This window comes from Myiozetetes cayanensis, unplaced genomic scaffold (assembly GCF_022539395.1).
Source record: "Myiozetetes cayanensis isolate MyiCay16 unplaced genomic scaffold, myiCay2020 scf33, whole genome shotgun sequence".
Taxonomy (NCBI): domain Eukaryota; kingdom Metazoa; phylum Chordata; class Aves; order Passeriformes; family Tyrannidae; genus Myiozetetes; species Myiozetetes cayanensis.
Window position 1 is genome coordinate 1,132,090 of NW_026087555.1, and position 25,887 is coordinate 1,157,976.

General features: G+C 35.0%; 1 protein-coding gene across 6 annotated transcripts in view; it reads left to right on the forward strand.

The window, feature by feature from the left end:
* The window catches only part of LRBA (LPS responsive beige-like anchor protein), a 402,779-nt gene that overhangs the window by 270,285 nt on the left and 106,607 nt on the right, over positions 1-25,887 (forward strand). For all 6 annotated transcript variants that reach the window (XM_050327298.1, XM_050327300.1, XM_050327299.1 and 3 more), the window contains 4 exons: positions 4,981-5,098; positions 6,598-6,700; positions 8,569-8,684; positions 10,909-11,021. In XM_050327298.1, the coding sequence (XP_050183255.1) occupies positions 4,981-5,098; positions 6,598-6,700; positions 8,569-8,684; positions 10,909-11,021 (450 nt within the window). The remainder of the gene's footprint in view (positions 1-4,980; positions 5,099-6,597; positions 6,701-8,568; positions 8,685-10,908; positions 11,022-25,887) is intronic.

Sequence of the window (25,887 nt, forward strand, 5' to 3'; positions counted from 1 at the left end):
GCTTTAGATAAAATAATTTTATCCTTCTAGAGCACATCAATTTGCTAGTCGGTGGTTCATGTATCAAAGAGCATTCTGTGAAAATATCAATATCATTGGTTAATATAAATGAAATTAATTTTTAAAGCTGGGCTAAAGGTTGACATCTGAAAAATTGCATTACTTTGCAGAAGAGAAATTTCTGTCTTCCAGTGAAATTTCAGGTCATAAGGGCAAGTAATTTTCACAATCTTCAATGGGAACCAGTGAAATATGAACTTCATTGTCACCTAGCCCCAAAGCGATAAGATAAAATGAGCTGATACATCATTTGCTGTGGTTTTATCATCTCCTTCAGTAATTGGAAGAGAAAACATAAGAGTCCTTTCCCACCCCCCTCCCCAATCCCTTCACCACCCACACCCAGCCATAAGCCATTTTGCTCTGATCGATACAAAGGTCACAGAGTATTTATTTATTTATTTAAATTTTTTATGCTGGGTAAAACTGTCTAGTGGAACATTAAAGTAATGAATATGTTTAATTGAGTTTGTCACCCATGAAAATGCTGAACAGGATTGTGTAGCAGACTGTGCATGCTCACAGGAGGGACTGGATTCCTACTGTTTGCCTGTGGATTTCAGTGACTGATTGAGTAAATATCTGAGATTTAAAACAAACATTTGTTTTTTCTTTGAGAAGTCTAAAATAAACGATAAATATTTATTTAAGAGCATGTTGGTGTTCAAGGTGATTATTGGTTCAGGTGTACTTGGACATATTTGAACGAAGAGCAGAGTAAGACCCTTTCACTGTGAATTCTGCAGGCAGGAACTAAATAGTACCTGGACAGTAGAATCCAAGGATCCTCAGTGGCAAGGGTGAGATTATGGTGGAAATCCAGGTTCCTTGTTAACTGAGAGTCAGGTTTTATAACCTCTGAGTGCTGTAATTCTGCCTTCCTGAACAAAAATGCCCCCAAATGACAGGGAATGCTGCTAGAAGCATGTATTTATGAATTTTATCTCTCAACTACCATCAAATTAAAATGTAAATTAAATGCTTTATTTTTTATTTGGTTCTTCATTGTTTGGATTTTTTTCTCTTTGTCTTACATCATAACTTTTGTTTGAAATTATACAAATGTGCACCAGCTTTTTAAATAAGCTATTTAGTTTTTATTTTACTTGTGGCAGTTAAATTGGCTGGCACATTAAAGCAATATAATTATTCAATTACTGTTTCAGTTCTATAACCCATTTGCAGACTTAATTACTTCTAGCCTATTCACATTTTCAAGATCAATAGTACTTTTCTCTAAAATAAAATAAAATAAAATATACGATAGCTAATTGGCTTGCTTAAAAGGTAAAGCAAAATGTTCATTTAGTCTTCAGTAAAATATTACTTTTCTAATTTAGAAGGCAGCTGTAGTGATGGTATTTTTTAACTGTTGCATGAAATCTTTTACAATAGACATTGTTTATTATCAACCTTCAAGGAGAGTTTTGAAGAAAAGGTAGGGCATTGGTTTTACAAACTGTAAAATGACAGAATAGCTTCTAAGGGAGCATTTTAATGTGGGGAAATTAGCTGATATATAACTGCAAATCGTGGGGAGAGGACTTATTTTATGTATGATTTTAATTTGTGATCAGCGCTGTGCTAAGTGAGCTTTCGTGCAGCTCTGATTTCAAAATTTCCTCCAAGTGGAAATTGAGGCTGTCTGGTTTTTACCTACTGGTTTCTGGGGGAGTTTCTTCCAGCTGTGTGGTGTCAGTGCCTGCAGCATGAATACGAGCACTGATTACAGGTTTAGGCCTTCATTTCTAATACTTGAAGTAAGGAAGGAACTTAATGCAAAGGTGAAAGTAATTTCGTGTCTTCAGTAGTGTTGTCATGACATCTGTTCATCTGGTGTTGCCAAAGTGTAATCACAGAACAGTTTGCCTGATGAGATTTTTGGAACTGTAGAACTTTACAATTGGGTCATTTGTTTATGTGTTTTTAAATGAAATGTTAAACTGTATAAATTGTCCTTCTCCTGTAAGGTGTGGTCTCTTTTGAAACAAATGAAACGTGCAGTAGATTAAACTTCAGTCTGATGGGTTGAATCCACTGAAATTCTATAAATACTTTTTCACGTGAAGTCAGTACTGTGTGTGCAGGTTAAATTAGATTGTACACCCTCATTAGTCTCTGCTCCACAAGTTGATCCAAAACTGGTGGTGAAAAAAGGCAGAAATTAGTTGGTTTTGAACTCAACATATTGTACAATAATATGAAGAAGATAGTTGTTCTTCAGTTCTGAAGTAAGAGTTCTGAGTTGTGTGACTCATGGATGAAAACAAGCAAATGCAAAAATGGTTTTTGACAATTGTAATTCTGATTTTGGCTGTGATAACAATAATTAAAAAAAATCCCTTTGACAGAATAGAAATGCTGAATTAAAAAATTTTAAATTTTAAATATTGAATTCAAAGAGCGAGTCCGTTTCTGCAACTAGGATGTTCTGCTACTAAAATCAGATATTTGTTAGGGAATAAAAGGTTGTATTGGACTTTCATAAGGAATACTTAGTAATGCACATGAAAGAAATGTGTTTGTCTTCTGGACCTTTCATCTACTATAGGTGGTGTGATGAGCAGGGAGCAGGGGTAATGCTGCAGTTTCCATGGCAACTGGTTCATTGGCGGGCTAGACCTCTGTCTAGGGTGCTGTCAGTGTGCCTGGAGTTTCAGAGAACAGAGTGTCCCAAAGAAGGTCTGCTTCCACCTAATCCAGTTTTAATTGAACTCCAGAGACTTTGAAGTGAAGCTGCAGACCAGGCAGACACCACTCCAACTCGAAATGAAGGCCTTGCTCAGCCTGGCCTCAGCTGCTTCTCTTTCTTGATAACTTCTGTTAATGAGCAGTTTGGAGAGTTATTATAGCAGTGGCTGGTAGTGTTTCTGCAGTGCAGCTCCATTTTCTGCTGTAAATCCTATTATACTGAATTCTGTAACTTCTCACTGGCTGTACAAGGTGTGCAGTGCAAACCAACTCTGCTGTTTTTGAGTCGGTGCTTTTCCTTCCAGTTTTGAGGAAGTTGCATGCAGCAAGCTTGGGGTCATGTGCAGGGTTCCTGCTCTCACAAAAAATGTTTTCTTTACGGCGTAAAAGTGACAATTGTACAGCTTGCTGATATTACTCACAGTATCCACATAGTAAGTGTTTGAATTTGCCATGTGCAGACTGATAGTGACAAGCAGCTGTTGTGTTTTAATAGTTACTACAGAAAAGCAGAGGTTATCACATTGCTGTCTGCCTCAAAAAAACACCCAGTTGTTGAAATTATAAGCTCCAATTTCAAGATTGTAAGAGGGATAAATACCAGCAAAAGCTCTAAGAGATCTCTGAACACAAGCACTGCAACTTTGTCTCCTTTGTTACCTCTTTTGATGTTGTGCGCTTAAAGGATATTTATATGCATGTGACAAAAGCCAACCCTGGTGGTTCTGAATAGCACCATAGAATTATACAAACCTGCCAATTAGTGTGGATGGGTTATGGATGTGGTATGGGAAGTGTCAGCATGGCCCAAGCCTATTCTCCGGTTCCAGAAATGTTTAGCAACCGTTGACAATCTCTGGTCCTTTTATCACATTTCTAGAATTTTGTACTGGAATAATTATTCAGTTTTTTCCCTCCCTTTCTTTGTATATGTGCTTGGGAGAGAGAAGTTGGCTGTGGCACTTGTGCTGAGGTGAAGATGAGAGATTAAGTAAAAAGAAAGGTGTGGGAGATGATTTGCTTTGTATGTTCTGATCTTCTGTGCTATTTGCTTTTGTTTTGCCAGACTTGTCTGCTTTTAATAATTCACAAATATAGTACTGTACTTTATACTGTATTGTGTGGTGCTTTAATAATGGTACCTCTGCTTTCTATGCTACAAAAATGCAGGTTTTATTTGTGAATATATGCTACACGTGAGGCAAAATCCTCCTTTGTTAAAAATCTGTAAACAAATGATTGGTTTCATTAATAGCCTTTGTTATGTTAAGGGCTTGAATTTCACTTTTTCTTTTTTTATACACAATATAAGTGTGAAATTGCAGTAAGAGTCATGTTAACAAGGATTGTTTCTGAACCTCGTTTACTGTGATGGGTTTCTGTTAAGTGCTTTTGTGTTTGCTAAAATTGACAAATCTCAGATTTTCATTCGCTTATGGTTTGTTAATCTGAGGTAGAGAAGTGTCCAGTCTCTCTGTCCCTTAACACTTATATAATTAAGCTTTGAAATGAAAAGGAAAAAGTGAAGCAACAAAGAAACAAAGTGGCTGAGGACTGAAAATGGGATTAGTTGGAATTGTGAAGGCAGACTAAGCATCTGTGTCTGTCAGATGGGATGACAGGAATTGTAACAAGTTACTTTGACAACCGCTTACTCCATAGAGAGATTATGCTGAGTTCATTTGCAGGTTTGTGTTTAACCTTAGCTGACAAAATGATACTTAACCTCTTATACAGCCAACCTTTCTGGTTCCAGAATTAATGAATGTTGCCTTAACGATAAACGTAAGGAACATTTTTTTTCTTTAAAGACATTTTTTCTTGCTTGTTTGTTACAGACCTGTTATTGCAAGGCTAAAGTGAGTGCAGATACATCTAATGCTGCTAGTAGTACCTCTAAGAATATGTTTTTATGCTTTGCTGTAGTGCCAAATATTTAATAATGTTTCTGGAACTCTGAAACTATTGTGGAAAATAAGCAGTTGTCTTTAAATGAAAAAATATAAGCAAATTTTTAAAATATTTGACATGAGTAGTTGAATTTAGGAGTACCAAAAATCCTTCACAGGTTCATAGAATGATTTGAAGTTTGAGCGTATTTTAATTTTGCTACAGATTTTGCATGTAATTGGTAAGAAACATGTTTGTGGGTCAAAGAGTTCCTCTTTTACAAGGTATTACCTATACAGACAACATATTTAAAAAATTCTCTCTGTCTCTTTCTACTAGATTCTGGCATACACAGAAGGACTCCATGGAAAATGGCTCTTTTCAGAGATTCGATCTATCTTTTCCCGACGTTATCTTTTGCAAAATACAGCACTGGAGATATTCATGGCAAATAGAGGTACAGTGAGTTTAGAGAAATGACAAGTGTGGATTTGGGGCTGTGTGTATTCTGTTTGGATGTTTAGTCACCTCTGTTTTGGCATGGATTTGTGTAGACAGAAGGAGGGCTTGGATTAAATTTCTCAGTATTTAAAGTTAGTATATTTTTGTAATTTAGTTTTTCCTTTCACTTTTGGTTTTCAATGAGGAATTATGATCAAATGTGAAAACTGTGCCCTAGCAGTACCTCACTTTCATTTATATCCACATGTTTATTTGGCATTCTGTGAAAACTCCTGTTTAAGGCATTCCCACCTCTGATCTGTTATGCATGAAGGATTTTTTGTGTCCCTTTGGAGGGTAATAGTTATTAGTTGTACACACCAAAACAACACAATGAAAGAACTTCACTACTGGATTAGACCAATGACCGATATGCCTTCATGCTTTCTTTCTAGTAATAGTGTCTTTCACTTAGACCCTAGTGCAGCTTCAAGAAGTAAATGTGAATTTGCCTTGTTTATGAATTTTTTTTCACCCTCCCTTTCTTCAGTTCTTTTTCCAGACACAAAATTTACTGTGACAAGTCACTCAAAACATAGTGCATTGAGACTCAGAGAACTTTCTTCTGCCATTTTGTCCCCTACATTTTATTTTAAACCAGGTTATATCATGTCTTTGCAGTTTAGACTAAAATTCTTCAAGTACTTTTACTGTTTTTATGCTGGTATGAAACTTTGAAAACCGTATTCAAAGACATCGAAGAAAGTAGGTCTTAAGATAACGCTTTTAAAATGTAGGACATTGTTTTGGTAATGGTATGGAACACTGTCCTGAAGTCGGTAAATGTTTCACAGGATAACATGTTACATGCAGTCAGTATTGGAGTAAAAGAGTTTTTATCATAGCTTAAAATGGTGTCTAATCTTGAACATGGCTGGTAAATACCAGGCATGTATCTTGTAGAGCACTGTTGTGCATGTTGTCCAACAGAATATTAGTCATATGCATAAACATTTTCCTATTTTTTAGCCTGTAGTTGTAATCTGTGAAGTCGTAAATGTCCATTCGTGATACCATAATTAGATTGTTATTTACATTTTTAGGTTACTGCTTCACTAGTGTCATTCAAATCTTTCAAACAAAATAGCAAGATAATATTTTGAAGGCTGTGTCTAGAAAATACCTAGAAAGTAAATTAGTAAATGTGTGAATATAAACTTTATCAGTTCTAGACAGACAGAATCTGTGCATATAGATTGAACTTCTGTTCAGAAGGGAAAACAAATGTATACCTTGTAAGATTTGTAACAGTGACAACTTCTGTTGAAATTCCTGTTAGTGGTAAATAAAAGCATTTCTGAAATTTATAAAAAAATAAATCTATAGTAAGCTTGAGAAAACATGTCTAATCTTTTACCTGTTTAGAACCACAGCTTAGGGCTAAATTTTATTGTGTGAGAAAGCCTAAAATAAAAGGTGTAAAATCATGCTATACTTCAACTCTTGTGTTCACAGTGGGTGTCATGTTCAACTTCCCTGACCAAGCAACAGTAAAGAAAGTGGTTAACTGTCTACCTCGGGTCGGTATTGGCACTATCTTTGGACTGCCCCAGACCAGGTATTTTACAATCTGCGTTAATTTTCTCTGTCACTTCTAAGAGGTCTTTTTTCACCAAACCAGCCCACATGGCTTGAAGCTTGTACCACTTACTGGTTTACAGAACATGCACATTTTTAGCCTATCACTTCTGCATGCTATTTGCAGTGTGTTTGTGTAATAAAACCTTTCGGATTTGAAATTTTTTTTTGTGATTTTTTTTTTTTAAGCAGTGATACTCAGTCATTTACCCTTCTAAAGGAAAAGAGGTTTTGTCATGCTTGCCAACTCACTAAAATTTCAGACTTGTTGTAGGACTGATTAGCTTTTACAGCAGTGTTCAAATATATTAGCTTGACTATAACATCCCTGAATTCTCTGTAGTGTTTAAACAAAGATGAAAATGATTCTTCCTCATCAGAAGGATATTGTAGATGTGTAGAACAACATTAAGTTGAACTGCATGCAAAGGACTGGTATGCTGTGCTTGTCTTTTAGCTCTGGAGGACACTGTTCAAATTTGACATAGTGAGAAATTAGTATTCCAACATCAGGCTGTGTGTTTGGATCCTAAACTCGAAGGATATGATTCAGTTGGCTTCACCTTTTTTAGCAGAAGATGAGAGCTCGATTACCAGCCATGCTCTGGGTGAAACACAGCAGCACAGTTTAATATTCTCTGAGGGTAACGGGAATAGAAGTTTTTGAGGTATACCTCATCTCTAGTTGGATTGGCTACCTCTTGTATTTAAGAATTAGAAGTTACAAGCAGATTAATCTCCAAATTTTTAGAATCAGTAGCAACCCTTATGGAGTATCTTGATTGTGGTTTCTTTAAATTTTTATTTTATTTTCTTTAAATTTTATTTTAAATAGATTTCTGTACATAGAAATGGGATTAATATAGTTTGGGATGTTTTCTGTTGTATTTTGTAGTTTAGCTTTTTTTTAATCTAGTCTAGAAAAAAAATTTCTTGAATTGCAAGTATAGCTATTCTGTAAGAACTTCAGGATTTCTATTTACAGAAACAAATTATGTGTGAAAATTTTTAAATATACATTAAACTATAGACACACTTGCTCAGAATTTCCCATCCATTTCGACTGATAAATTTGTTTACAACATAATGCAGTTTATTAAAAAAAATTGAATTGTTTGCCAGTACCTTTAAAGATTTGTTAACTAAAATTATATATAGATTTTTTCCCGCTAAATTATGTGGTTTTGGTTTTTACAGATGTTTTTGTTATGAACTAAACAGTCTTGGGAATTTCATGATAAGCTCTTCTCTGTTTGATTTATCATTCCATGGAATGACTCTACAGTCTTCTTTCACAAACATTAGGAAATCTGGCATCAAATTCTAAGTCTTAAGTTATTTATGACTAACTCCCCAACACTGCCCAGAATTTAGATCTCCAGAGGATGGACTTCATAATGAAGTTCTATCATCTTATTTTTGTTTTCCTTTGTTCTTGAGGGATTTAAAAACCTATCCGAAAAGATTAATTTGTTCTTATGTGAACTTCTAAAAGTATTGTAATTTTCTTATTTGATGGTATTCCATCTCTGTAAATCGTCAGTAACATATTTCTGTAATACATCAAGCCTTCATGGAGCAGCTCGATTTGCACAGCTGTAAAGGTTTCTGTTTGAAATCTTTCACATCTTGACATATCCAGCTGTCAGATGTTTTAAGTCTTTTATTCTTATTAGATTATAAAACTTTAAAAATGAACTTCAAGTATCCAAGTAGCAGTTTGATCTCCAGAGAAATCTAGCACAGACCTAGTGAAAAGAACATGCACAACTGCCACTAAAATTCAGATAAAGGAAAGCCCACCAGATTTTCTCACTATTTTCTTACCATTATCTTGTGTTTTTTCAGGCGAATTTCTTTGGCTAGTCCACGACAGATTTTCAAAGCTTCCAATATGACCCAGCGATGGCAACACCGAGAAATTTCCAACTTTGAATACCTGATGTTTCTAAACACTATAGCAGGTATTGCGAATTACTGTACTTAAAAATTACTGTAATAACACAGAAAAGGAGTTAATCGTGGCATACTCTCAGCAGATGTGGGGAACAACTTGATTTTCCTCTTGTAATTAATAGTTTTTTCTATCTATGATTTTCTCCTGAAGAATTTCACAAAAATCTTCACTAAATTTATTTATTTGTAGTTATATTTGTGTTTATGCAAGACTAGAGAGGCATTCATAATCCTGTACTGAACTGCACTTAGAATATGTGTCTGAAGTCAGAATGTCATGACTGCTGTGGAAGGACAGGCTCTACACAGACTGTTTACTATTTAGGAGAGTCTCAAAAATACTATCCTCCCTAAATATCATAGATGCAATAAGTTGTCTGTAGGGATGGGAAATCTTAGCTAAGGGAACAAGATATTCCTGGAGCCAGTAAATACTACTGGTACAAGATGTGTGGTTGGTCTCAAACAGATTGCAGCACCTGGATCACCAGTGCTGCTGTGCTAGGACACCATTCATACATTCCCAAATCCTGATTTGTAACCATGTATTATTGTCCTAATCACTCATTCTGTAAATGCTAACCTATAATTCATTTTACCCATCTTACCCCATTAGCTTCTAACCAGCTTGACTTCATTTTAGTAGATGGAGGCTGATTGTTAGGTCTCATGACCTCTTTTTTATTTCCCAGCTTATTTTATTCTCTGAGCAACTTGGAAAATTTCTCAATTTTCAGCTCTTTTCCGAGGCATTGACAGTGTTGAAAGGTCTGTTAATTCACTTCCAGACTTGGCTCTTGCTAACGTGATTGACACAACAAATGCCTCTGCTTACACTAATTACATTTTATACAAATGGTCAGTTTTGCTAGTGTCTGTAATCAGTCATTAAGTCAGAGATGCCAGGATGCTGGCAGATTTTTTACGAGTAGGGGTCAATCTCCTTGCCTCATTACTGCTAAAGCTGAATGAGGCAAATCATGACACTGTTTTCTGTGGCTCTAATGAATGATTCTTTTCAGCTTTAATATATTATTGAAATAAGAAATTGAATTCCTATCTAGTTGGTGTTTGAGGTTAAAAGAAACAAAAAGGTAACATTATAGAAAAAGCGAAAGTTGAGTTGCCTATGATAGTGATTTAAAAAATTGAAAGAAATAAATATAGTTATCACAGTGTCACGTAAGTAGCCTTAATTCTGAATAAGCGATAATAGCAACATAGCCAACCAACTGGGGAAAGAAATGATCTGATTTTACCTTTAAGAATTCTACAAAACAGGTTGGAAAAATACTGAATGGTGTAAGAAAACTGGAAGAATAAAAGCTTGGGTGGAAGTTTAGAAAATGTTTTTTGACAACTTTATAGATTGGATTATAAAATAATATTTCTAGGGAAGAAGTTAAAACCTGTCCTTGGAGATTTTTAAGACCGGGGTGTACAGAGTCTTAAGAACATACTGATTGAAGATGCTATGCATGAATGAGTTTCTGCAACAATATCATGAAATGACACGGGAGCTGTGTAAAAATCATGCATTTTAAAATTAGAAACCAACTTACATGGTGGATGTGTATGTATGGTATACATTTACCCTAAATGAATATTTTGTTATTCCTGGATGAAGGATATTATTTTCGTCTTAGATGCATGAAGGTGTACACGTGAACCTGCATCCAGAACAAATTTTGTGTTCTGGTAAATGTTGATGTATCCATAGATGGACAGTGAGCCAGGAATAATTTCCCTCAAAGTGCATTCTCTAGATGAACCGATTATTGATTGAATAATTTCTCAATCTAAAATCTTAGCTACTTCATTCTGCTTTAACATATTGTATTTAATACAGTATGTAAAATATTGCTTTAATTTTTTGTATCAACATTTTTTAAGTGTTTCACCTTAAAGAAACAGAAGACAAGATGACAGAAACAAGGAAAGGAGAAATGCATAGGAAATGAACAGATTTAACTGTCCAAACTACTGTATGCAAAAGAATTTACAATTAAAGGAAATGTACTGCAGTGTTTTTAATTAAATACTAGCAATTTGTGAATTTTTTCACTATCCTTTCAATAAAGCAAAGTAGAATATTGAAATGATAAAAGGACTGAAATGAATTGTAGTTCTTTTGAAGAGCTCATAAAATTGTACTGTTGCATCTTTAGAGATTGGTATTTTAGATAAATATAATTCCTTTTTCACAGTGGGTGTTTGTTTGTTATTTGCCAGGACGGACTTACAATGATTTAAATCAGTACCCTGTCTTCCCTTGGGTTATCACCAACTACGAATCAGATGAGTTGGACCTTACTCTTCCTAGCAACTTCAGGGATTTGTCAAAGGTATTTGTCATCAGATATTTTAGTTATATATTTATCACAGTAGCTTGTAGTCTTGTAAATGTTTTCTCCTATGTTTAATACATTAATGTTAAATGCACAGACTTGGTCACATTTGAAAGGGACCACAGTGGGTCAGCAGGTCCAACCTCCACCAACCATTACAGTGTTTAATTTCTGCATGCATATACTGATAAAGGGGATCAGAACATGTAAAATTAATTATTGATGTATTAATATTGCTTCTGATTGTATCAGCTTTAATAATTGTTGTTGGAAGGTGCTCCTAGTTAGAACATATGTGTTACATTTAATTTCAAATTTTAATGAAATTAGGAATGCTGATGCTGCTGAAGGTTAAAAATGAGGTTTTTTTCTGTTTTCTCTGCTGAGAATTGTGCTTTTTTTAGTAGCAAAGCCTCTATATTTTAAATACTTCTAAATCTTCTATTCCAGTAAGTAGAAACCTTATTTTTTCATTTCCTCTGTGTGCCCCTTCAGGTATGCTCAAGTGGTGCTACTGTCCTTTGTCAGACAGACATTGTCAGTTTTTAACAACTTTTCCAAACAACTCGTTTCTGGCAGAGTAGCCTTGTGGTTTTGTTTTTTTCAACCCCTCCCCCCACACACACACATTTCCAGAAGTGGTATTACCCAGCCTGTTTATAGAATGTGATTATTCTCTTTCAATGGTCTCCAAGAAAAGAGTATTTCTTTTTACAAAGTAGAAGCATCTCATTTTCTCTTCGAAAACTGGGTGCACTAATCATCAAACTGGATCATTTTTAAAAGTTTATGGGCAGTGCTTGGCACATGGAGCAGTATAGCTGATAAGTAGAAAAGTTTAGGAATATATTTTAATTGTAGCTTGTTTATTATGAAAACCTTTCATACAAATTGGTAATTCGGTAGAAAAAAATCCCCACAGAAATATGACAACTTTAAAAGTTTTTGCTTTTGGTTTGCAGTTGATTAAGGTAAATACAGGTCTGTGAAAATCTCCAGGCTTTTTTTAGTATCAATGTATATTTGAAGACTACACTGTTCCTTTTGTATGTGTATAATTATCTAGAGGAATAAGGTTTTTAAGTCTGAAGCAGGGATTCTGAGGTACTGTCATTGTAACATTTTCTAATAGTGTTACTTAATTTGAATAAATCATTATCTCTATGCTTTCTCAGAATGTCTGACTGACACAGATCCATATTCGTAGGTAAACCTGCATATATTTTATGTTTTAACACATCTTTCAAAGGTAAACAGTATTTTAAAGTAATTTTTTCTTGTGGAATTTAATAAGTGCTTTATTGATAATCCCCGGACCAGTAAATATCTGAAGGTAATTTACAATTAAAAATACCTATCACCAACCTAGAGTACACCTGTACTTGTGTACTTAAGTGAAAATTGAAAACTTAAAAGTAACATCAGCTCTGTGTAGCTTGAATTAGTACATAAATTAAATATACTAATGATTAATAAGTTCCTCAGTCATGACATGATTTTTGCAATGGCATTTTCCATTAACTTTTGTTAAATGACACTTCTGCTTATATCATGTCTTTGCTAAAATAATTCAAAACAAAACGAAAAAAAGGATTCTCTGGCTGCTGTAGTTCTGAGGTGTCTCCTTTTAAATGTATTTTCATTTTTGCAGAGCTGATTCAGTCAGCACTGTAGTCCTAGTCTTTCTTTCTCCACCGTGAAATAGAACTAAGTGCAGTGTAGAGCATTTTTCCTCATTTATATAATAATATTTGGAGTTGGAAGTATTTTAAGTTAGGTAGTGCACTTGTCTGCATCAAGAAATCGGGTAGCAAACACACTCTGTTTATTTGTGGGTTTTTGTTTTTTTTTTTTTAAATTAACAGTGACTGGTTATAGGGATTTCTCTGTTAATGAAAGTAATCTTTGAGGAGAATTGCTAAGTATACTTTCAGTTCTGAGGGAATCTTTCCATTGCTGTTGTTGGGAGAGGTCATTACTTAGGGACGTTGCCAGTGGATGATACTTAGGTTGTGTCTATATCTATGTTTAACCTTCTCAAACATTTGATGGAAAACTGTGAATTTAATGCAGCAAATAATTTCTGCAGTATTAGATGTCAGCCATCCTGTATTTTGAGTAGAAGGAGTTCCATTAATGTTATTTAGGCCTATAGCATGATATTCTTGGCATTTTGTGATCTTTAATAGGGGATTGTCAGAGAATTGTCCCTGGGACAATTCACTAGGGATTAGTGATTTTCTATACATATATGTATATTTAACATGAATTTTCCCATATATGTTGCTGATCAGACAGTGTCTTTTGGTGCTGTTGTGGATGAATGTCAGTCCTTCCCATACACACAATGAAAGTCTTTATGCCATACCTGTCTCAGATAAAGCAGTTCAAGTTTTGGCATTTCTGGCAGTCAACTCTGTGTAGTTTAAATATTAAACTTAGTGTCAGATGATGAATTTGTGACAAGTGTCTGGAAGACCTTGCTAATATTCAACTAGGAAAATTTGTGAATGCCATGGTATATTGTGATATTTTCATTGTGGCGCTGTTATCTTGGGGGTAATGTTTCCAAATAAGTCATAACTATGTATTGTAGTATGTCTGCACTGCTAAAGGTTTTCAAAATATTTGAAGATACTTCACTTAAATTTTTACATGGTTTTAACAGTTGTTTACTTTTTTTTTTTAATACACATCCAGAAACTCACCACAATGTACTGCTCCTACTGAGTAAAGAAAAGGAGAACTTTGATTTTGGTCTGGCAGAAAGGATGTCAGGTCAATATTTTCACTTTTTTTTGGTACCTAAGAAAATGAAAAATTAACTTTTTAAAAATTTATTTAGAAATTGCAAGTTAAGGTCAGGTATTACAAAGCATCAAAAGCATCAAACATGAGTAACAGTTTTGTTAATGTATTAGCTAGAAGTCCACAGTTAGTATAGATTTAAAGGACTGCAGTGTATAGGTTAAACCAACACTTTATTTAAGCAGCTTCTTATGGCACTGTTTTGAACATCAGTCACACAATGATAAACCAAAGCAACTGAAACGGATTGTGGTTAATATTACTGTCAACCTGACGAATGCTCCTGACAAATACCAGGAGTTGCACTGCCAGTCTGTTACCCTGCTTTGACTCGAGTGTTTATTTCTTAAGAGGTGACTATGGTTTGGAATGAGTATTACATATTATATTTATAGCTGTATATATTTTATTTAAGCAACAGACACAGTTTCCCACCAGAACATGTGCCTTTCTCTGCATTACTTTATGCTATTCAAACTCACATTTTTTCCCTTTTCCTTATTCAGTAGAAGCAATAAATTTTGTTGTGTTTCTGGTCTTCAGTAGGGAAAAAATAGAAGTAAAAATACGTGGAAAATACTGAGATATGAAAGTGTGATTTTTTGCTCTCAAAAGTTTGTTACTTGATCTTGCTGTTTGCAAACAGCTGTTAATAATTTTTCTTTCAGAAGGCACAACATTTCTGTAAGATCATGAACTGACACTACTAGAAGAAGAAATTTATGCCACTCTTAAATCTTCTTTTGTCTGTACTATAGCTACATGTGTACATAATAATATTTTTATTCTCATTTTTATCATTTCCATGCAATATTTGCTAAATCATCATCAATTTTATAGTGGATGTTATGCATGTAATGACTTCTTTTCCAGTCAAGTGTACAAAGGCAACAAATAACCCTCACCTTCAGTGAAGTGAGGTGTTTAATTGGTATGTGGGAGCCACTGATATAAAATACACTTTGGCAGAAGAGAAGTAATAGATTTTTACTATGACAAAGTAGACTAGTTTTGTTGTTCTGATGTCAGCTTCACTGTTGACTGTTCTTCAGCATGCCAGCCTGAATTCTGTTGCAGGGTGCCCATTTTAGGAGCACAGATTCACTGCACTTATAGCTTGTGCTGCGTATTTTCCTCTAAGAGGAGACAGGATGGGATGGGCATGAAATGTGCTTAGTTTTCTCTTCTTACCTCTTGGCAAAGAGATGGAAAGTAACAAATATTTTGAGGTACACCTTTTGCATATTTTTAAAAGAAATATTTTTTTCTAGAGTAGCATTAAAATCTGTACAGGCATTCTGTGAACCTGTTCTTTTTATGTAGGAAACAAAAATTACATTTCATGCATTCAAGACAAAATGATTTCAGGTTGCTACCATTTAAAACTGATGAACTCTCCAGAATTCAGTGTCCTTCTAAGCATAAAGCATGTTCTCAAAATTGGACACTAAAAGAGGATGAGAGGAACAGTGTGAGAACTAACAATAGTGGGTGCAGTGGTGATGACTTATTTTGATAGGCAATTACATCTGAATTTTGGCACTAAAACCTTTGAGGCTTGACATTGCTGGGCTCAGCATCTGCCCTGGTTGCCTTGTCAGTGGTATTTCAGGCAGTAAATTTGTCACCTGTACCTGAAACAAAAGATACCACTTATTTAAAAAGCATTCCAAAGCCAGGAATGCAAATCCCTGCTTAAAACATGACAGTACAGGAAATAAAATATTTCAAATTTTCTATCGTAATCCATGTTACTTAAGAGAAAATCCATTATCTTTTCTAGAATTTTGGATCACCTCAAGGAAGAGTATTAGAGGTATCTACAGTCAGCCTGAAGCAGTGATATCTGAAAAGCAGACACATTTTTCATTATTCTGTTTTTAGTCTTTTATGGATTTTGATATTTTTAGCATAAAGTATATTTAACAGATCCTCTTCATTATCCGATACCAAGTTTTCACACTTTGTGAAACACAGGTTGCTCTTTTGAGGAGAGGAACACTCCATCCTCTCTAAAATCATGTACAGAATAGGGAATAGTTGAGGGAAATTATTACAGAAACTGGTTGATTGTCTTACTGTCAATGTACATTGGATCTCCATATGTGTTTGTGCAAAGGGGTCAACAGACCTACATATTTGGCATAATCAAGTTGGGAGAAAGTCTTAAGAGGAGGGAAACATTTGAACAGAAAGCAATACTCCAAGCAGAATGTTTTATGTATTGGTTCCATTTAGGAAACCATAAAAGAGAAATTTAGATGGGGGAATGAAGACCCTTTCTTCCTGATCTATTCTTTTTGAATATAAAGAGAGAGAGATCCGAAAAGGGCTGGTGGGAAGGGAATTGTTAAGACCCCTTTGAAGAAAACTTTGCAAGATTATGAAGTTCTCCTGTTCACATCTCATGACAGTGCTATAATTTTAGGACTATTATGGGCTTTCTTTGTATAGACCAGATAATCTGTTTTGTAATTAGAAACAGTGCAAACTAAAGTGTTGGGTAGTCTGTTATATTCCCTTGAAAGGTTTTGACTTTATTACACATTTTTTCCCCATTTCTATATGGGGAAAAGTGATTTTGTGAGACTCTCAAGTGCCACCAACACCCAGACAGATTCCATCATGGCTGAGTGATAAAATTGGTCAGTGATTATTTCTGACAGCTGAGTTGATCTGTTGTATCACTTCTGTCACACATTTGCCAAAAACGGGGAGACAAAGCTGCAAAGAGGCCCACTGGTCTGTGGATGATCTGCCCCAGTCGTCTGGCTCCTCAGTCCCAATCCCATGTTTGCAGCACCATGGTCAGGGACCCACCCAGAGCAAACCTCGTCCCCACCAGGACGTGGGGTTCAGCACCACGGACAAGGGCAGCCCGAGACAGTTTCGGGCAGAAAAGCAAGAACTCAGCCACGAGGAAGACTGATTTATTTAAATTAGGTAGTTATTGGATTGTCAAGCCCGACTTAGACATGGTCCTTAGAGACATTAAACTGTTTGGATTTTGGTATCAATTTCTTGTTTCACTTTCAAAGACAGTTGATTTGATCTGATTTGTTGGTTTAAGTTTCATGCAGCATTTATATCCGGGCCTTTTTCATAATAAATATGTTATTTCAATGCATTTTGTAATAAACACATGATTTCCATAGTGGTCTGTTCCTCCACAACTCCTATGGAGACCTGCTGAGGCTGAAGCTTGACCCAAATGTGTCTCTCAGATGATTTGTCAAAACATACTTTCTGAAATCCTACTCTTAGTATAGTTAGAATTTTTCAAAATATTCTGATAATTTATGTTACTTTATGACAGTGTTATAACCATCCTTTTATGGCATATCTTTTTCCCCCCGCCTCGTCTTCAGCTGGTTATTCTCTGTGTCACACCACCTGCTCTACAGAATATACAAGTGGATGATAGAGTGCATCTCGTTGCCATTGTTACTTTCTCTTCCCGTTCTCTTCTTTTCGCACCAGAGGCTGAGGTTTTGAAGTCACAAGAAGCATACTATTTGCACTTCAGATACATATATCAGTTTCTAGAATCACTTGTCTTCAAGCAATCTTTGTATTTATTTATTTAGGTATTAATATTATTATATATTAAACTTGCGAAAGGCAAGTTTACAGGATCAAAAAGAATCATTTTGATAATAAGCCTAATAATCGTAATCTTCTCCTTCCTCGAGGAGGAGTTTTGGTTTGAATACAGAAATACTGAAAGACAAGAAAAACCATAGCTCGAAATTAACCATGGAGGTTCAAAATTACATCCTAAGTTTGTATCTGATGTTATTGTCCATCCTGCTCTCGTTTCAATGTTAGGTGCCCTGAACGTATGTCATCCTCCAATTGGAAATGAACTGAGGGAGGTTCATGACCTTTTAAATGATCACAAGAAACCATGGGGCACACGTCTGGTCATAAAATCTACTAGCAATCAAAATAAAGTAATTTCACACACGTGTCTTGAGCCATAGACATTTTAAATATGTGTTTTCTGTCTTCCTAATGTAAAGTGAATGTTATTCTCTTGATACAGTCTCTCTTCCATTTTATATTCATACATTTGAACTCCAGCAGATTATGAACTCAGATTTCCGAACCAGCATTATGGTGGCTAAGTTGAAAGTTACAGCCATATGGGAAATGAATATGAGATTTATCTCACCTAACTGGAGCTGTGTAAAACTGAGTTGATCTAACTCCTAGCAGCAGGAAGCCTCTTGGGGTCAAAAAATAATCTGGGTTTAAAAGTAGTGCTCAGAAAATGAGATCATGGTAAATGATGATAATCTTTGTTTAAGAAGAAGTTTATGGCGGTTCTCAGGATGTGGACTTTGATGGACACATCAGATGATCTTTATAAAACTCAAATATCAACAGGCAAAAATGTGGATCAACTGAAGGAAATCAGTATAAAAAGGTTACTAAGAGAAGATGATATGATTCCAAAAGCTTGAATTTAAACAAGATTAAAATAATTTACATATCATATACAGCCAGTCACTCAAAACTGCCTCAGAATCAGAAACACAAGGTTGGCTTCCAAAGTGGGGTGGTCACTGACATTCCAGAAGTTCTGTACTTTGTACTGTTCAGTATGTATAGTAATCTGAAAAAGATGAAAAGGGAGCTGATCAAACTTTTTGACAATACCAATCTGTTGATGGTATTGAAGGTGATAGGTGACTAATCAGGAGACCTCATGAAACAGCGAATAAGATGATGGATGAATTCACCTTAGGAACAAAGCAATGCATGTGTGAAACAAGATAAACTGATGGGCTCTTAGCTGACTTTCAGGATTGGTATAATCTGACTGTAATAGTTTTATGAAACAGTACAGATTATGGAAAAAAACTCCTTATACCTTCCCAAGTACATATTTCTAGCCTGCTGCTGCTCTTTTTGTTGGGCTTGGTGCTTACACAATACAGAACAATGTATATTTTGTGTACCCTGACAGAAATCTGCAGAAAATGCGAATTTGTGTCAGGTTTTAGCATGAGGTCCTGTGCTGTTAGTTTAAATAAAAAGGATTATGGTTTTAGTTCTGGTTTTCTTGTATAGATCTGGGGTTATGTATAATGGCTGCTGATTTCTGTGGCTTGTATGATGTGTTGGCAAAGGAGTATGGTCTGTGAAAGGAAGGCAGACAAGAGAATATTTTCATCTCCTGCTTCGAGTCAAGTGCATGTGGCTTCTTACTAAATCCTGTTTCTCAAAATCCATACAAAGACTTTTTTGTTTGTTTCTTAAGTAAATGACAATGTAGGGTTTGCTCTCTGTTTGAACAGTATATACCAATGGTTGCTTTTGGCTGGCAGGGTTATTTTCTACGTAAGGCAGCTACTCAGAGGCCATACCCTCCTCACTGCCTGCAAGCAGATTGATTTTGCCTCATGATTCCCAGGGACACTCAACTTCCTTTCTCCCTGACCTTTTGAAAGTGGACAACACATAACAACTCCCTTCAGTGTGGCTTCTCAGTAGTATTAAGTGAAGCAATACCTCAGATACACAGTTTGTCACACATTTGGTTGTGCTGAACAATTTATTAAACCTTAGTGTGCTCAATTAGTGTGTGCTTAATTAGTTTGCAAGTTTGCAGTTCAGCAGTGCATTGTTTTGCAATCTGCTACAGATGGTTGTAATAGCATTTGATACTATTGTTAGTAATATGAAGGCATGGAGATTTTTCCTTGAAATTCAAATTTCTCCAAGATTTTAGGTGACCTGAAGTATATTCTATCATTAATATATTGCTGAAACATGGCTAATATTGCTTAATAGTTTTCCTTCCATTTTTATGCTTAACATTAGTTTATGATCCATTTTTTTAACTGTGGACTTTGGGAATCTTCTGTATATTGCACCACTAAATAGAACTTATACTGACATGTCCAGACATTCCAGTTATTAGATCATCTTTAGATCAGTTTTTCCTGATGGTTCTTGCTGTCTCAAAGGAACATGCATGCTCATAAAAGAATCTGAAATACAACCCACGTATACAAAAAACTTCAATTTGCATGCACATGACTATTTTCTGCTTTTGTTCCAGCCCTGTATTGAATACTCAGTTTCCCGAGAATAGAAATTGGAGTTTTAAAAATTGTTTTAGAACCTAATGTGATCTGATAAATTTCATGGTGTAATTTCTAGTATAAATAGGGCTTTTTTTCAAAGAAAGCTTGTAAGCATGTTTCTGTAAAAAAGCTCAGTGGTTTTTAGTATGTATAGATCGTATTAAACTTATTTTCATAAACATTGAGAGATAGGAGGATTACAGGATTTAATCTCATATGCGGTGTATCAGGAAATATCTAGGGATCATACATTTGATAAAAATGCTGATCACAGTCAGCTGGTTATACTTGTCACTTCGTTAACAGAGCTGCTGGAAACAGTTGCCTGCACCCTAAGCTGTGCAAGCAAATATTAAATGAGGCGGCTGCTGGCTGTTTATCCGTGCTTCCTCACTGGTGTAAATAAGAAGATAAATGTAAGCAAAGAAATCATTTGCATGTAGAAGTTCACGGCAGGTTTATTGTACTGGAGTGCTCTTGGCAGGCTTTTATAGTCTCATGTGCACAGCCCTTGTATGTGGGAAGATGCTGAGTCATTTATTAGGAGGTGTAAAAGAGGAGCTACTCCAGAAGCTCAATATCTTACATCTGTGAACAGCCAGTATCAGGAGCAGCCTAGTGAGGAAAGAAAAGAGGGCATGTAAAGCACCATCCTTGCCTTCAGATAACCTCCCACGTTTGGCAACCAGGAGTTTAACTCCTTTGTGAACCAGAGAAATACTTTAGACAGTCATGTTTAGTGGCCACTGATAGACTGGTGGTCTGGTTGTGTTTGGTTTGGGGATTTTTTAAACCTATTTATATTTGCTCAGCATTACTCCCTGAAGCTATGACTCTATTACTTGAGAAGGAATGTAATTATATGAGAAGGTGTAATTGTCTTTGCTTTGTAACTAGAGCAATTATGGGTTTTGTTTGTTTGTTCTCTGTGGACCATATGAAGACATGCTTGCTTGCCACTCTTTAGTTATACTTGAAATTTTTTTTAGTTTTAGGTGGACATAGAAAGAACAGGAAGTATTCTTCAGAACTTGTTTTACGTTATTGTCCCATTTCTTTTCCTTGTCCCTACAAATTTTCAAGTGTCACAATTATTTGGAATACCTACATTCAGTATAATGGATTAGAATTATAACTGCAGACATAATATCCTACCAGTTATAAAGGCAAGCTGCAGAGAAATTTTAAGGGTGGAAGAAATGCCTTAAAATGGAAGACCTGAAGAGTCACATTTCTTATGTTTATTAAAGAGTGGAATTACAGTCTATAAGTATCTTTATATTCAGAAAATACTTGGTAAATAAAGGCTCTGTGATATGTCAGAGAAAAGTGTAATAAGATGTCTTTGATAACACACCAGTAAACTCATAACCAAACTTAAATATATATTTTTTCAAATGACCATCAGAATTATCAGTAGAAAAAGCTTCCAGGAAAAGTAGCAGATTGTCCACGTACTCAAGAGTCAGATGCTGTTCTGGGAAGCAGATTGGCCAAATACAGCTCATGCTGTAATCAAGTGTAAGCAGTTGGGTTCAAAATCATGTAATGGAAAGGCATTTCACAGTTTGTCATACAAACACAGGGCAAGATAAGATGACCTAATGGTCCCTCTGGTCCTTTAAACCCAATGAAATATATGAAAAATATCAGTAATGAAAACCAGATAGTCATCTTGAAAATAAGATGCATGGAAAACAAACATCATACTTGGCAAGGATGCTACCAAACATAATTCAGTGATACAGACAATTGTATTCACAGGAATACAAGCACCTGGTTGGATGTGGATAAGAAAACAGTCTAAGAAGTCACAAGGAAAAGCACTTTTTTTTCCTTTTTTTTAAAAAAATTTTTAATTTTCTCTCTGTCCTTGTTGTTTGTTTGTTTATTTGTTTTTTCCCCATCGTGAAGACGTTTTGAAATACAGATTTCAAATAATGATATTCTAATTATTTTTTTAAAATTTTTCTACTCGCACTGGTCATTGTAGACCTCATTTCTGGAACTGTCTTTAGTTTTAGAACTCACAGGCACTTGCACAGATCTGATTTCCAGTACTTAATGGTTAAGATTTCCTTTTCACCAAAAGAGGCAACAGTTAACAGTGAAGATGAACGTATGGTATCTTGACTACTTATTGTTTGCAGTAATTAAAAGCAGTATAGCTACCATAGTACATAGTATATATTCTCTTTCATGGATTTTGAATATTAATGAGTTAAAAACTCTTCCCAGTATTATACTGGGTAGGAAACAGTAAAAGTGGCAAGATTTGTTTCAGTAACAGAAACATGTGTAAAAACCAGTAACAAAAGGCAACACAGGTAAGAACAGTGAGTGTCTGTTATTTGGAGTAACACTGTTTAAAATACAAAACCACATTAGATAAGAATAAAAAACACCTCTTTTTCTTCTTAAATGTGGAACTGTAGATAGTCATACTGTAATTCTTTCTTTACAAGACTTCAATCTGTTTATTTTAGGTCATTAGCAATTTTCCAAAATATATGTGTTCTTGAACATTAGAGGCAGAACCCAGGAGACTTTCTGCCCTATGCAGAGGAGCAGTGAACATTTTGCTTTCTTCTGTTGGGTGCAAATGGGCCTCCTCTGAAAATAAAGGCAAGATGGGTCACTATTCCAACGTCTGGCACAAAGTAAGACTAAGAACTAACAAATATAACTGTACACCATAGTGTCTGGACGTATTTGACAGCAGTAGATGATAAGAGACGGTGTGTTTTCTCTGTTATTTTTCAGCAAACCATTTTTCTTTGTTATATCTCAAAGAAAGCAAGCTTGGTCCAAAGATGGAGATTTACTATGTTTAGTTCTTGGTAAAATTATGAGGTTATTTATTTTGAGGTATTCCTATATTTGAGAGCCCTCAAAAAATTAGCATCAAATGAGTTTGGTGGTTTTTTGTTGTTGTTTGTTGGTTTTGGTTTTGGCTTTTCTTTAAGAATAGCTTGTAACTTTCATATTTGTAGCACACGCTGTAACAACCACCACTTTGGGTCAAAAAACAGATGATCATGCCTCTGGAAAAGTGAAAACAAAAACTACTTTACCTCAATTCTCTCTCCAGTTTGGGCCCTCTTTTGAATGAACACTGACTTGAAAACCATACACATCATCATCCATTTTTTTCAATACCATTTGAATACCTAGCAGCCACAAGTGATTTCTCTCTTCATCTTTACTCCCATAATCTCATCCACTGTTTTTACCCACTGGAATTTTTCTATCTCTACTTTTCACTTTTCCCCTCTCTCTCTAAATAAACATTTTTTATTGGTGCACTAATATCTAATTTTCCTCTGGGAAAAGAGGTGCTGCAAATAAAGTATGCTCTGGAATTTCAGGATATGAAAGCTTTTCACCTCGTTCTTCCTCAGAGGTCTGTAGCCAGAGGGGAATTGTGTTGAGTAGTTTAAATTTCTGGTCTCAGAGCTACATCTAGCATAGCTTAGCTTGATGTCACTCTTTTTCCCTTGGCATTTACCCAGAGGGGAGGGAATACAGTACGTAATCAAGATTCCCTGTTAATTTTGAAATATGAAATAATGCAGAATTTCAGTTAATTGGTTTTTTTTAAACTAACTTAAAAGTCAAATAATATTTGAGTATTCCTTCTGTGTGCTTTATTCTGTAGTTAACTGTTCACAGTGCAGTGTAATACAGCAGAATCACCTCATCCTTAGAAGCAGTTGTCAGAAAAATATGGGCCTGCCTGGTAGAATGTATTAGCCCAATACATTGTCTCCATTTTATTATGAAGCTGCTGGGGAAGCTGTGATATACAGCACTGTCATTACAGATCTATTGTTAGAAGGGTTCTACAGTCTTCTGTGCGCTGCCATTAATTTATAGCAGTAAACAATATGTAGCCCTCCAACTGCAGCAAAGCAGAATCTTTTAATGAGGTGGATGTTATTACCACAATAAATCAGTGCATTCGTGTAATGTATAATTCAATGTGTGTATTCCCACTGTAACTTCTCTGAGTAAGCTGATAGTGTATCATTGTCAGTGCACAGCTCCACAGTTCCTTTTTTTTTTTTTTTTTTCCCCTAAGCTTTTTTCATTTGGAGACTTTTTTTATTTGCTTGCAAATAAATGTGACATGTCTTGATAGTTGTCCTGTTGCAGGCTTCAGAAACCAACTGTAACAATAACAGCTAAAATCAATACTGTGGATTGTGGCTATATAGATCTCTGCATGATACCTTTTTTTTTTTTTTTTTTTTTTTTTTTGAGAAGAGAATGAAATCAATTCTAATTGGGTTTGGCTTTATATTCAAGGAATGTAATTCTATAACTATTGATTTGGGCTATACTCATTTGGAGAATAATAACAATAGAGGCAGATAAAGTGAATACATAAAATGTTTCAGAACCATACAACACAACACTGTTTCTATTTTTAATTTATATTATTTGTCTACCAATTACCTTCTTTCTTCTTTTTTCTCCTCAAGCATAGCTGAGTCTTTAGGGAAAAATCGGTGCAGATGTAGATTCCAAAATGGTTCTTGCAACAAAGAGACTTCTTGGAGTCAGTTTCGTACTTCCCTGGAATAAATTTGCTAAATCAGATAAAAATCCTTTTATACAAGAGCAACTTCTTTTAAAGAGTTATATTTCAAATTAGTGAACTGCAAAAATAGCAATTAACCTAAGATGTTTTCTTTATCCTACTGCAATGGGAAAGCTGCTCTAAGTAAAAACTGTGTGATTAGATCTTAGGTCATTCAAAGATCTAATCTGTCCTAGAAGAGAAAGTACTTTGAAGCTTGTATGCCAAATTTCACATGAACTGCAAAGAAGCAGTTATTTCAATAATAATAATCTGAATAGCAGACATAGCTTTTCACTTGAACTATGCTTGAATTAAGGACTAGATTGCTGATAATTTTTTTCAAGGATTTATCTTTTAAAGTTTTTCCTTACCTTGTAGTGTATTTTTAAGTGTATTTATTCTTGAAGAAGAGAAAGAAGGAAATATTTTTTTCATGTTTATTCTTTGGTTTTCCTTGAATGCAACCACTGTCTATACAGATGAACATAATTTACATTAATAACATACAGACAGTGTGCTCAAAATGTATACAAAATTGTATTGCATATATATTTTGCATCAATCCAAAGACATTTTAGATCTCTTACAGCATTTTACAAGTGGAATTGCTAAATTCACTTTTGGGTTTCTCAGTGATTTGTGTGACATATACTCTTTTTTTTTTTTTAATAACTTATGTAAAAGTCTGTTGAAGAAATAAACAGCTTTAGATAACAAAATATTATATTTCCTTTTAATGAAACCCTGGGTGTTTATCTTCTAGGTAAGCACTGAACAAAGAATTGGTGAAAGTGTGGTATTTTTAGTCCCACATATGTTGTTTCTTTTGTATCAATGTTTTTATATAGAAATTCTGGTCTTTCATTTGTTTCTTTCCAAGTTTAAAATTTTACAAATTATGTAAACTTGTCTTAAGGTTATAAATGGAAAGCATAGAAATAAGAATAGTAGTGTCAAAATTCCAAGTCCACTGTTAATATTCTTCCACCCTATCAGTCAGTACTTTTTTCTCCAAAAAACATCCGGAGATGTTTCTCGTTGTTGCTTCCTATTTGTTTGACAGTGTATGCAGCATGCACACTTATCCACAGGCCCACAAGTTAACAGCAGTTTGTCCATGACATTCCACTGCTAATTGGTTTTTACTCATAGACTTGAACCAGCAGAAAGTAGAAACGAAACCTGTATGAATGCAGAAGAGACATTTTTCCACCCAGCAACGTGCATGTGCATGGAATCCTCATTCCAAAATACCGGATCTCTTCAGGTGCTTACAGAAACCAACATCAGCTTTTGCAAAACACCAAACCCAGAGAGCATGGGGAGTTTGATGTGATAATAGTCACATTAATTTTATTTACTCAATGCATTTATT